This window comes from Dichotomopilus funicola (genome assembly GCF_033296635.1).
Source record: "Dichotomopilus funicola strain CBS 141.50 unplaced genomic scaffold C8A04scaffold_20, whole genome shotgun sequence".
NCBI lineage: Eukaryota > Fungi > Ascomycota > Sordariomycetes > Sordariales > Chaetomiaceae > Dichotomopilus > Dichotomopilus funicola.
In genome coordinates this window covers 136,473-150,228 of record NW_026944041.1, presented here as the reverse complement: position 1 = coordinate 150,228, position 13,756 = coordinate 136,473, and the positions used below count along the sequence as shown (strand labels likewise).

The 13,756-nt window shown below is 55.2% G+C and overlaps 3 protein-coding genes across 3 annotated transcripts; all 3 read left to right on the top strand.

The window, feature by feature from the left end:
- Positions 1–192: 192 nt before the first annotated feature.
- Positions 193–615, top strand: C8A04DRAFT_27351 (uncharacterized protein; the record flags this gene model as incomplete). The annotated part of the gene is made up of 1 exon (XM_062780265.1): positions 193–615. The coding sequence occupies one exon, from the start codon at positions 193–195 to the stop codon at positions 613–615; it is 423 nt and encodes a 140-aa protein (XP_062638224.1).
- Positions 616–3,084: 2,469 nt separating this feature from the next.
- Positions 3,085–7,952, top strand: C8A04DRAFT_36221 (pectate lyase superfamily protein-domain-containing protein; the record flags this gene model as incomplete). The annotated part of the gene is made up of 8 exons (XM_062783449.1): positions 3,085–3,325; positions 3,415–5,318; positions 5,378–5,514; positions 5,560–5,638; positions 5,686–6,026; positions 6,154–6,246; positions 6,374–6,965; positions 7,005–7,952. 8 exons carry the CDS (start codon positions 3,085–3,087, stop codon positions 7,950–7,952), a joined length of 4,335 nt encoding a protein of 1,444 aa, XP_062638223.1.
- Positions 7,953–9,625: 1,673 nt separating this feature from the next.
- Positions 9,626–10,837, top strand: C8A04DRAFT_27348 (uncharacterized protein; the record flags this gene model as incomplete). Its single annotated transcript, XM_062780264.1, has 2 exons — positions 9,626–9,676; positions 9,812–10,837. 2 exons carry the CDS (start codon positions 9,626–9,628, stop codon positions 10,835–10,837), a joined length of 1,077 nt encoding a protein of 358 aa, XP_062638222.1.
- Positions 10,838–13,756: the final 2,919 nt, after the last annotated feature.

Below are 13,756 nucleotides of genomic sequence, written 5' to 3'. Positions count from 1 at the left end.
AAATTCCCAAAGTCGCGCAACGTGGCTTCCGTCACAAGCGATGCGCAAGTCCAACAGCCACCTTACCCCACCTACACCGCCATCAGCGAAGCCAAACGAGTCATCAAGCAAAACCGCTCCGGGCTCCCACTCCTCTACTGGCCACTAAACGCCGACACTCCCGCAACCCTCAAAATAAGCGGTCTCGCTGTCATGGCAATGGGACCCAAACACCCAGACCCGGACGTTCTCGCGCCCTACTGGGACGCATCAGCGGGCACGTGGCACCCTATTTCGAAGCAGCCCATTAGCGAGCCGAAAGTGTCGGAAATTTTGGTGCAGATGCGGGATGTGATGGAGTGGGAGAGGACCTGGAAGGAGTTGCATTGGGAGTGTCAGTTGGATGATAATCGGCTTGAGTATTACGAGCAGCAGGGGGATGGGTTGTGCCATGGTTGTGATGTGCCGGAGGGGGGATATTTTGGGCGCGCTTGGGACGTCAACCGGTCGACACGGCCCTTTGGCTCAAGAGACGGAGCTGATGGTTCGCGAGGGAATTATGCACTGGCTGAGCTTGGAGAAGCGGGAGGAATGGGTGCGGAACATCAAGAAGCAGCCGGCGCCAGGCTGGATTAATCCACGCAGGCTCATGCAGCCGAACGGTATGGGCCAACTTAGTCCTTTTGGCGGCTTCCCTGTCCCACAGCAAGGTGGCAAACGGTGAGACCACAATACGCCTCGCCCCTGCCGCATGTCCCGTTGAGATTGCAGCAGTCGGCCCATTTCCCAGCGCATAGCCGGTCGCCGTAGTCTTTACCGCACGTACCGTCGGTGCTGTACACTTTGTCGCCGACGCAAGCGCCCTCGTAGCAGGTGCCAGCCGCGCAATCGTCGGTCGAGTTACCGCATGTCCACATCTCCGAGTTGCAACATTGATAAGCCGTTCCAAGACATGTTGCGTTCTGGTTGGGTGGGCCACAAAGTCCGTCAACTGCTCTCAGGGGTTCGATGACTGGTAATTAATAGGGACTTGTTAGTAGATGTCCGCCAACTTTGCGCTTGGCAAAGGAAGAAACACACATCCGTCAGCACAGTACTCGGTGTTGGGCTGGATATTGCTGCAGTCCCGTTCTAGTGTTGGATTCAGTGTGAAGAAGAGGTCGATGGAGACGCCGAATTTGGTAGCCAGTTGCGTGCACGTATAATAATTGACGTCGTTTCCCGTGGTCGCTGAGTAGCGGCAGTTGACCTCCCCTGCGGTCACGTTGCCGGTGGTAATCAAGTTTAGAATTCTCGGGGCGGCGTTGTTGGTACGAAACACTTTAGTGGGGGGCTTGTCGTTTGACCATTGGACAGGTTGGCAGTCGTCATCGGCCCTCACACAGCCGAGAAATGATATGAACGAAAGAAGGGCAATGGAAACAAGCACCATTCTGGGCAATGATCGATCTGAAGTTCTGAATCTGCGAACCCGTCGTAACCACCAACTGGTGGCTCGATTCGCACGTTTTGTCCTACAACGAAGTCGAGCTTGCCTGATGACTGACGACCGGCACGGGTATCGCTGGCGGCCAGCGTGGAGCAAAGCAGCAGATGAAAAACGAGCAACTTTTACAGACTGAAACCCCGGTGTACGAGGTCTAGAGCGCTGCCCGGTCTCAGGGGTGTTATCGTGCCAGCCAAAACTCAGCCCATGTCAACATGAACAAGTAACGACCGGCAATAACGGCACCGGAAGAAAAGCACTAGAGCCTATGTGGATGTGTCCCTCCAAGTACGAAGGGACTTTATCTTCCCGATGTTTCCTCCTGTCGAATCTTATAGCTCGATTCTCACACGACTGGACATGAAGGATGCACTAAAACCCAATATTTCTCTTCCTTTTCATATCGGCGCTTTTGTGATGGAGAGTCGAGGCGGCCCGATTTGAGGGCTTTACGATGAATAGGCCGGAAGGAGGGGAAGGCACTCTCCGTTCGGTGGTGGATAGAACCCAATTCAAAAGCTACCTAGAGGTAGGTAGGTAAGTACTTATTCCCGGGTTCAAAATCCTCCGCTATGCAGGTACCATCGTCTACCCGACCTGGTTAGGGTCGATTCTGGGCCTCGTTTGTTATCCCCGCTAATTTATCTGGTGACACTCGATGGACAACTGAGTCTCGTTTTGGTTTTAACTTTCATTCTCTGGCGCCAAATCCAAAATTATGTCCCCGCGTCACCCATCCACCCCAAACCAATAGTTACCTACCTATCTGACAGGCACAATGGTAAGTACCTTGCCTTAGTGAGGTCGAGGGGGCACGCCGAGGTGGGAATTGGCACGATCCTACCGAGAAAGCCCGTGTTGCGTTGAGTGGGTTTTCAACAAGACATCACCTTCAAGTGTCTCAGTCCAAACAATTCTTTGGTCAGCCTCAGCGCAGCCGCACAGAAAGACAAAATGATGATTTAGGTCGGTTTGCAGGCTGTTGACCCAGACAAGGTCGGCATCCAAGACCTTCGTGCCTTGTACATACATGGGCGCCTTCCCCAATATAATAATCTTACGAGTCACAAATATTTACGGGGCGAAAGTGCGCAGTGTTTTTGTCCCAACCTCGCTGCCTTGCACGCTTCTGGGCAGATCGAGATGATGATCCTTCTCCTTGTTTGCCTCTACATCACGGCCTTGCTCGCCTACGGCCATGGCTCCCTGGCTCAGTACCAACAGGATTATATCTACGTCCCCGCGGAGGACACCAACTTTCAGTACGTTGAATCTTGAATAGGTCGATGACGGACTGAATTGTGATACCCTTCTGACGAGGGCTAACCATCGAGGGTTTCAAGCCAGCCTACTCCAGCTGATGTCCCACGGCAAATGTTATGGGTGGGCCCCGATAAGCTCGTCGTCCTCAGCTATAACTGCTTTTACATGCGAGATATCTGCCGAAACGTGGCAACTTTCTCCGCCACACCGAGGGGTCTAAACCTTCACCCCAGGAGTGGCATTCCGAATGACTGGTTCGGCTTTGACTTCAACACCTAGCTGCGAAAAGGCAAACGGCGTGACCATAACTGTCCCACCAACTGGAAGAATGGCCATGGGAAAACCCCATAATACCCATGAGGCACGACGGGCAATGGTACCACAGCGATCTAGAACCCGGCACCACGGCGAACGTGATCCGGCATCTCCGGGATTCCCACAACAATATTCAACTCTATTCGGGCATCCACTATACGTGCGATGAGTTCCCACCTGTTACTTGGTTTGAAGGAGGGGACGGAGAATTCGCGGACAACCCCGGGACGACGCGATGTGCTGCTATGCGGTGCGCCGAGGGAGTCAAGGCGGAGCAGGACTGTAAGTAATTACAATATTGATAATCAACAACCGATTGATGGATCAAAGATCCAAGGAATCAAGACAATCCCAGCTAATTCTCTCCGCAGGGCAAGCTACTGCGCATAATGCACCCCGTCTCGAGCTGCAGGCGGTTGTCGAACTAGATCCAACAATCAAGCAGTCCTTTAATTCTTCCCACTCTGTCGTATTTTTCAGGTTCACGACCAACACGGCCCCGGATGGAGTCGCGGCAAGAGTCGTCTCATATGACGTCGATCCCGACAATGGCTTTCCGACACTGGACAATGAAAGAACGGTCCAACAGGGATTTCGAAAAAGGAACGACGACGAGGGCATAAATTCCACGTCTAATTCCAATTACCCGCCGAGAGGGTTATGGGATCTCAGCCACGAACAGCTTCAAGACCTCGTTGATGCCGGTTTTGGAACCGAGTATGCCGTCCCAGCAAATGATTCGTACGTCGATTGGGCAGTGAGTGCACCGATCCCGGGCGAGTTGCGGACGTTGGACCGGCGCTTCCGCTGGGACATGGAGGATGACGAGGCCATGGGTTTGAGCAATCGGATTCGGGTCACCAAAGAGGATCGTGCGCCAGGTTCATTCACGAAGTGGTTGACCAAGAAGAGCCCGGCACCGCCCACTACGACTCAGCGAAGCATCCCCGACAGCCTCGTCCAATCGCTTCTCAAGAGAGCCGTCGCTGGGGACGTGGCGAATGCGCAGGCCATCGTCGACAAGGCCAAGGCTGAATCGGCCAAACGCAACGCCGGTCGTCTCGCGCGGCGCCTCCGCAATGCCTACGGCCTGCGGCTAGGAACCATCGTTGGAAGTACGCACACCCAGGCTGAAGCTGCCGAGTCGTCAGCCCTGTCCGTAAACAAGGGCGTTGTCCCACTTCTCAATATTACGGACGAGATCGCCAACGCGGCGGCCCTTGTGGCGGAGGCTGAGGCTAAGTCTGAGCTAAACACAACATCGACAACCGCTAACACGGCCAAGCGCGCTACCGCGGGCGCGTACTGGATGGGAAGCCTCGCTCGCAAGGGCATAGTGCCCTGGGGCGACGACGCATCCTACGTCGTGTTCCGCAACGTGCTTGACTACGGCGCTGTCGGCGACGGTGTCACGGACGACACGGCCGCTATCAAGAAGGCCATGACCAGCGGCAACCGGTGCGGCGTCGGCTGCAACGGATCGACAACCAAGAACGCTATCGTCTACTTCCCTCCCGGCAGCTACCTCATCTCGAGCACGGTGCCCATGCCCTTTGGTACGCAGGTCATTGGTGACGCCATCGATCGGCCGACACTGCTGGCCTCGGGCAGCTTCGTGGGTCTGGGCGTGCTGTCGACGGACGAGTACACCGGCGGCCAGGGCGGGAGTGAGGAGTACTATATCAACACGGCCAATTTCTACCGCCAGATCCGTAATATTGCCATCGATATCACGCAAGCCGGCGCCAACATCTCCTGCCTTCACTACCAGGTTGCGCAGGCCACCAGTCTCCAGAATGTTGAGCTCATCGCGTCGACGGATGCGGGCAAGAACCAGATTGGCATGTATGCTGAGAACGGCAGCGGCGGCCAGATCTCAGATGTCACCTTCACAGGCGGCAGTATTGGCTTGTATGGCGGCAACCAGCAGTTCACAGCACAACGGCTAACGTTCGATGGTTGCAACACGGGCGTGCACGTCATCTGGGACTGGGGTTGGGTCTGGAAAAGCGTCACCATGAAGAACGTCAACATCGGCTTCCAGCTGACGTCGGACGACGGTACCGGCAATATCGGATCCGTGGCTGTCATGGACTCATCCTTCTCCAAAGTTGGCACTGCGGGCATCGTGATCGCACCACCGTCGTCTGACGTGGGTAGCGGCAGCACAAGCGTGGTGCTCGAGAACGTGCAGCTTTCCGGCGTCGCGGCTGCGGTCCAAGACACGGCCGGGACGGTTCACCTCTCTGGGTCCGACGGCACCGTCGGCGAGTGGGTGCTGGGCCCCACGTATGAAGGCTCGACGATCGCGCGCGCCTTCTCGAAGGTGGCAAGGTCGGCGACCACCGCCGCAACGCGGGGCTGCTCGACAATTTCACGGGAGCCTACTTCGAGCGCGCCAAGCCCCAGTACGAGGATAGGAGCGTCGATGACTTTGTGCACGTCAGGGACTACGGCGCCACGGGCGACGGGTCCACGGATGATACGGCTGCCTTCTAATCTGCTATTTACGGCAGTCTTGGGAAGATCCTGTTCGTCGACGCCGGCTCGTACATCCTAACGTCGACCATCATGGTCCCCGACGGAGCCAAGATCGTCGGCGAGACCTGGTCGCAGCTGGTTGCTTCGGGCGCGTATTCCAGGATGCCAGCAAGCCTAAGGTCCTGATCCAGGTCGGGCTTGAAGGTTTAGTCGGCAACGTCGAGATGCAGGACCTCCTCTTCACGACTCGCGGGCCGACGGCCGGCCTGATTCTTGTCGAGTGGAACATCCGGGCGGCCAGCCCGGGCTCGGCCGCCTTGTGGGACTGCCATGCTCGCATCGGGGGCGCCACCGGCACTGAGCTTACACCGACCGAGTGCCCACCATCAACCAGCGGCACTGATGCTGGCTGCAGCGCGGCTAGTCTGATGATGCGTTTGTCGCCGCACGCTTCGGGTTATTTTGAGAATATGTGGCTCCGGGGAGCGGATCACATGATTGAGTGAGTGGGCCTTCCTCCTTCTTTTCTTTGTTCCTTCTTTATTTCCTTGCTTCCTTGCTTCCTTCCTCCATCTGCCGTGAGTGAATCACCCCGTGATGCTGACCAGATACTGAACAATTGATAACAGCGACCCTGATCTCACCGACCCTGCCAATGATATGACACAATGCTCAATTTATGTGGCCCGAGGTTTTCTGATCGAGAGCACACACCCGACATGGTTCGTCTTGCTTCACCCGTCACCCTGTCAATTTTGGTTACTTGTTGCCCATCGGTAGCATGTGGCGCGACTTGTATTGGGGCATAGGAGACCAAGCTAACATGATCGGGACTGGAAACAATTAAAGGCTGTATGCTACTGCATCAGAGCATGCGGTGTTCTATCAGTACAATTTCCACTCAGCATCCAATATTTTTGCCGGCATGCTCCAAACCGGGTCGCCCTACTTCGCAGCCGTCGTTGGAAATTTCCCTGGTGACCCTGATTACACGTGTGCTGCAGATGACGGGTTTAGCGGCTGTGACGAGTCTTGGTCTACCATCATCACGGGCTCCCAGGATATCTTCATCGCCAGCGCAGGTATCTACTCGTGGTTCTCAACCTGCACCCAAACCTGCATCGACACGCAGGAATGCCAAACGGCTCTGATCTTGCTCGAGAATAACTTTGCCAACGTACGCTTTCAGAATCTGATCAGTATTGGCTCCAAGTACATGGCCGTTATGGATGGCCAGGGGATCACGGCCGCACACAACTTAAACGTAGAGACACATCCCTTTTGGTCTCAAATCACTATCCTGGACGTCGGGAGCGACGGTACTACCAACTTCAACGAGTTGGTCTGGATCGACCCCATATGGGACATGGAGAACCCCTCCTTCACCTGCCTGCCGCCCTGCCATATCAAGCTGCCCCCCTACACCGCCGCCACTACCACCGTCAACTATCCCCTGATGACGGTGAGCGACGGGACCTAGACGAGTACGATCACGAAGGCGCCCCTGATGGTCTCGGAATGGGTGCTGGAAATCGTCACCATCACGGCGGACGGCGGGAGCAACAACAGGAACAACGCAAAGCGAGACAGTGTCAAGAAGTGCAGCGCCCAGGGCTTCAGCGAGTTCACGCCTGTGCCGGCCACAACGCCCTTCTGGCCGTCCATTGTGTACGAGGGGATCAACGGGCACCGGACGACGACGGCCCCATCGGTGGCCTTCCCGACGCCGCCCCCCGGTATAGTCCAGCGCGGCGTAATGCCTTACCAAAGCGTGATGGACAATCCGTTCACCGAGATGTGCGGCTTTTTGGACTACTCGTGCGTCAACCTGCCCTGGCTCTATGGCGACCAGGGTACCGGCGTTGATCAGCCCTTCAACCCGGACGATAACCCAGCTGACGAGAACGGCGAGGATGAGGAGGTCAAATGCCCCGGTGGAAAGCCCTCCGTCGTGCCGATCGACCACAGCAGCTCCTCTTCCTCCACCGCCACCCCCTCGGCCACCACAAGCTCGACCTCGACGTCGCCGGAACCCTCACCGTGGGCAACCGGCAAACCGGAAATCAATACAGTGGGCCGCTACAACACCGGCGAGACGACGGAAAACGAGCGCATGCAGAACGCCGCCATAGACTTCTGCAACAGCATCAAGCCCTCGGGTTCCAACCTCGTGCTAGGACCCAATTACTTCTCGGGAACAAAGCCTTACGACTTCCCCTGGAACGGCGGTATCGGTACTGTCGAGATTGTCATCTCGCTCCTGATCGAAGACAAGTGTCAATGGTCGTGGAATATGGCCGAGTGCCAGCACTATTTGTCGGTGCCGACCGACTCATGTAATTGTGGCGGTATCAACGGCAAACAGGGCGGCATCGTGTCTAACAATTGCTACTCGTGGCGGGTTGATCCGAATCGCAAACTGTTCTAGTTTTATCAGATTTGCAACGGAAATATAGAATTGTACACGGTCTATTTTGCCTTCCCTCACTACGCACTCTTGATATTTTGAAAACAATCCCTTTATAATGGAGTAAATATGGTTCAGGAGAAACATAGTATGGCAGAACCTTGGCCCCATTGAGCGTCCCAACGTGTATGATATCGAAACTGGCGGAGGTTTAGGATTGGTAGCATCTGAGCAACCAACCTTGACAAATGGGGCGTATTTCTCATACCTACATAATTATCAACGGCTCCGATAGATCGAGCATTGGCGCTCCAACCAACGCTTATAGCGGAGATGGGTCGGGGGTAGGGAGGTAAGGCCGAAGGAACGCAGGAATTACAGGATTAACTAGGGCCCAGGAAACAGTAGTAAAGTTACGTCAATGAGAACGGCAAGGCGGTGATGGATGTTCACAGGGCAGGACTGAGTTTTCAGGGTTAGGGTGCTCGATGGACGGAAGGCCCTTGCCCGGAAGTCGGCAAGGACGGCCTGGCTCCCTGGGCAAGCCCTTCCCGAGAGGATTCCTGCATCTTCCACAGAGCATATAAATAGCGACGCCCTGCCTCGTATCGTACATCCTGCTCTCCGCAATCTTTGGAGGTTTGCCACCGCGAAACGCCCTTCACGTAGTATTTTCACAAGTCTCAGCGAGCGGCAACGCACGTGTTCCCCAGCTGAAGAGCTGGTAACTCACGAGAAGCAAAACAACGAAACAAGCGAGGGAGGGGAAAACTGCCCGCGGCGGGGTTGCTTGGCGGAGGGGCAGTCGTTTCTTCCAGCGGTGCAGGGCCTAGACCATCCCTTGAAAATTTCGCTGGAGGCTTGCCGAGCTTGCCAATCGTGTGCCACCGAGGGTCGATCGGGCTTTCTGGCGCGCATCGTGGGCGGGCTCGATTGGGGAAAGACTCGGTTTGCGGACCCACTGTTGGGGACGGAAAGAACGGTGCTGCAACGGTAACAGCTGAACGTCGCCCCCCACCGGGCTGTGCTCGGCATACTTTAATTTTTTTCTTGCTCTGTTTTTCTGCTTTTGACAGGTCCTGGCGAACTCAATGTCCAATCACTGCCTCCGGAGCTGGTTAGTGCAGCTTGCGTCTGCACGCCGTTGCTCGACGGGGGCACCGGACAAGCCTGCTTCCGGTTTGCTAGTGGACTGTGAATGTTTCTGAACGTCCCTTGCCGCAGTACATTTGAGGACTTCGTGGGGCGCCGTGCTTCCCAGGGAGAAGCCGAGGCACGTATTCGACAGTCCAATTGAGGCCGAATCGCGGGGATGGGAAGTCGCAAGGACAACAAAATTCCAGTCCAAGAACAGGTATCAGTTTCTTGAGATCGGGGGGATCGAAGATAATGGGAACTCGTTGCCCAGCGTGTGGGCGGGGAAGGAGGGAAGGCGATGCTGCTGACCATTGTTCTGATTTGCTTGGGCGGGTAGCGCTTGCTGCGTCACAGGCTGGGATCACACCACTTGGCAGGAGCTCTCCACCTTATCACGTCAGGGGAGACAGGGCATCTGCATCGGGCGCATCGGCTACCTTGAACCAAGCTCAGCAAAAAGAGAGCTGCGTCCGAACTTTGATCGTTCTGATCGAGCTCTTGTTTTCTCTCATCTCTCTCTGGTTTTTGACCCACGCACCATCTGATTATTTAGCATTATGCAAACACCTCCCTCTCCAAACCAAGACGGCATTGTTCTTGACGCGCAGGTAAGTGTTACTTTGGAAGTCTCTGCTGTCCCGAGGCAACCCGAGATCGAGCGGAGATGCTGAGGTCGTGGCGTTTGCAAAAGACACGAGAACATCAAACACCGGCAATCGTCCTAACTTTTCGTCTCAACATAGGTCTCGATGCGTCGCGACTACCCCCAGGATGACTTCGACTACACGGCGCCTGTCGACCACCAGCTACCCACTGGTCATGGCCTGTGGCAGGTGCCCGGCGGTCTGCCCCTGACCGCTTGCTTCGATGCACAAACCCCACAACCAGCCTTCGAACTCTCATTGAACGGCTCAGTTTTGCCAGTATACGGTACTGCTATTTCGCACCCCAGCTGGGACCCCTCAATAGGCGGTGGCTCGCCGGGTTTCGGTCCATATCCTTCAGCGGTCTGGCCATTGACCCCGGCCGACACGATGAACCACAACCCATGGAGCCCGACGGACCAGCCGCTACCATCACCGCTCTCCGAGGCCCCATCCTTTGTCTCCTCGCACAGCCCAATGGGAGAGGATTATTTTAACGCCAGCCCCCGAGGCTCCATTTCTATCCTTCGCAGCGGAACCAACTCGCCAGCCACGACGCCCGCGGCTACATATCCAACGACGGCAAGCTCCAGCACGAAGGATAAAGCCAGCAATGCCAACATGAAGAAAAAGTCTCACTTACCCCCCAAACGCTCCGCCGAATCATGCACCGCTTCTCTTCCCACCCGACCTCGCACGCTCAAGCGTCACCGTTCCGATACCCCTTCAATCGCTTCGATCTCCACCGACCGCATGACTGGTAGCATGTGTGCGACCATCGCTACCCCTCTTACACCCACCGCCACCATTGGTGCACCGACGCACATTCCCTTCAGCGGCGTCCTCCCATCCAACGTTGACCCCCGTGTGGCCTCGGAACAGATACGGCGTGAGGCGTGGGACCGATGCAAGGCGGAAGCCCACGAGATGTCGCAGCGCCGCATGATGCTGTTGGACCACGAGCGCGGTGCCTTGGACCGTGAGGCCCAGCTGCTACAAGTCAACTTGGGGAAGATGAGGGAGACGGTGAAGAGGGGGCTGGAGGCCGATCGAGCGGAAGCCGAGGCAGAGGTTGATGAAGAAGCAAAGGGGAAAACGGAGACAGGGAAGAGTGAGTTGGGCTGAGCACATAGATCTTTCTGAGCGGGTTGTTTCCATTTAACATTGGTATCCTCGTTTCATTTAACACTGGACTGGGATTGGGAGGGAATCTCGTTCGAAGGGCATTCAATGGGCATAATTTTGGAGATGATTAATGACTGGATATAATTGTACTGGATTTGGCGTATGGGCGCGGTTGGGACGGGTTTAAGGCAGATTTCTGGCGTTCGGTCTTCCATCTACGGACTACATGTAAATATGACATACATGTTCGTCTGAATTCGGGTCAAATTAAATTGCCACAGCGATTTCGCGGTCCTGTTTTCCCTTGCCTCTTCTATTGCGGTCTAAGTAGAGAAACACACGATTTTGGGTGTTTTATTCGACAACCTCATCAACATTTCTAATTAGGACATTCTCTTCCGCTCGTCTAATATGGATATCGATACTATTTACTCGACGCCACTTAACTCCCCGATTCTCGGGCTCTTTCGGCTTCTCTTGGCGGGGCACCCCCGCGTACGTCCCCGATCTAAGGCGGACTCCGAAAGTGTTGAGATCGGAGGAGCTTGCCTGTTTCCGAATTCCGACTTCTTGGAGCCAGGGGGGCGCTGCTGGGTTGCATCCGCGTACCACGTGGACGGTGCTTGCGCGAAAGTCCGAAGGCATCCCGGCGGGTACGGACCTGTTTTCGCTGTCGTCCGCGCGACCTTCGTTGATATTTTTGGTCGCCTCATTGACTCCCATGCCTCGACAATCGGTGTCCTCTGCCATTGCGCTCCTCAATTTGGGAATCATAGCTGGCCATGTCGTGCTTTGTCCAAGGCGGTGGCCATGTCATCATGGGTAGCCCTCCCTCGCTCGGGTGGCTTGCATTCCCAGGCTTCCCAGCTCAGCGGAACCGAGCGGTTGAACGCCGCCGCTGGGTGGTCCTGTTGGTGCCAAGAAACGCCCGCCACCGCCGTGCTGTCACCAATCATTTTCCCCGGCGAAAGTCCCAGAAAATGTGGGGTGTGGGAGAGAAAGCATGAGAGATCGCGGAAACAAACTTTTTATCTGAGCGGAGCGTTTCGCCCGGCCGATTCGGTTCCGGTAACTTGGACCGGGGCGCGAAAATGGCTTGAATGGGCAACGCTGAAAAAAGCAGCCAACCTCGGCGACCCCGCATGATGTTTTTGGTCGTTTGACCACGTGGGTGAAGGTGGCGGTTCCCGGGGGTTTCAAGCTGTTTTATTTTGTCCATTCTGAGCCTCTCGTTTGTCTCGTAACACCTGCATGTCTTCCATCTGGTGACCGAACCGTCCTTGTGTCAGCTCGGGGTTGACGCACGCACGCAATCCGTACCGGGTGAGAACGTTTCTTCGGAGGGGATCCCATCCTAGTTAGTTAATACACGTAGTCCATGCAGGACGGGACAGGACCTGGTGTTGAGGACCTGAGCTCGCAGATAAGGACCGCATAACACGCCCAATGTGGTAATGGCTCTGTCTGTTTCGCCTCCGTTATCAACTCGCCATCGCGTGTGGAACCTGTTCCTGGAGGACCTTCGAATGCCAATGGCACGCGAGATCCTGGACTTTGAAACTTCCTCTCGCAATCGGAGAGTCCTCGGTTGCAGGTGTAGAACGGATTACCGTGTTTGGTATTGCATCGGTCATACGTGTTCCCCCGTCTGTCAAGGGCTGCAGCTCGGCCATCTCCATTTGTGATCTTGAAAGTAACCGTGTTTGTCTAAGGAAGATTTCTTTTGTAACGCCACGATTGACGAGAGACTCAATCGAGGCGTGGTGTCGGGGCTGACCCCGGCGTTGGTTAATTGGTTGATGGTTGGCACCAGCCTCGAAAGGGAGACCTTGGAAGATATTCTGGGATTGCTTTCGTTGGACTAGTCTTATTTCAGGAGATGGGTAACTACGTATGTTTAGGTACGTCTTGGTTTAGTTAATATGTGGCTTTGAGTCAGGAAACCGACCGTTCCAAGCACATTTCCCGCACAACGCCTAGCTAAAGCTGTCGCCGCTTGATTGTGTCCTGAACTTCACGCTTGAGCAACCGAGTCTCGAAATGTCCTCGTGTAGTTGATTTGAATTGAGTAGCATGTCCCCGGGGGCCAGGTATGATCTGTCGGTCGGGCGGTGTTCTCAAAATAGGTAGTTTCAACGTCGTGGGTTCGCCTTGGACTCATCAAGGTAGGATTCTCTAGCTGTGGTTGATCCGCAAGAATTATCAGCATCACCCCGTCAGACTCTACTAAATGTTACGGGCCTCTAAATCACGTACCTCTTTGCTCCCAGGGGTGCTTCGAGTTAAGGGCAGAGAGCCCTCCGACGACGTGTTGATGGGCTTCGTATGCACCGGGGGGGGACAATACACTTTTATGGCAAGGCTCTTGGGGTAGAGTAGTCGAACGCCTGCTTCCAAAGGCCAGACGCGAAATATATTGAAGGGTGGTTACCCTACTTGAAGACCGGCTAGGTGCGGAGGGGTCACTCGAGGTTTAGGACTGGGACTGTTTTGGGTCGACAACATTAAGGCTCGGCATGAAACACATCGCGATCGAGGGGGGCAGGACAATCAAGGCGGATGCACAACACACATAATCAATTATATGGGAAATTTCAAAATCAGGGGAGAGTTTTGTTGAATGTTAGCCTTCCGCATTGCTCTTGGAACCCACAGCAAGGGTCGCCAGTTCCAAGCCGGTCATGGTGGCTATTGTTTACTTTCCGCGCGGCTGTTGGGAAGAACAGATGGTGTTACCATTCTCCTAGTCACCGACGCGGTTTGGGTATCGCCAAATCCACTTGAATTTGAACGAGCCCAATATGATATGATTTTTGAAAAAATGTCACCAGGCATCCCGCAACAACCCTGGCAAAAGCTATCCAAGTATGAGGCCAGGTTGCGCGATTGTTGCGGTAGCTAGGAAGGATTATCTTCGCC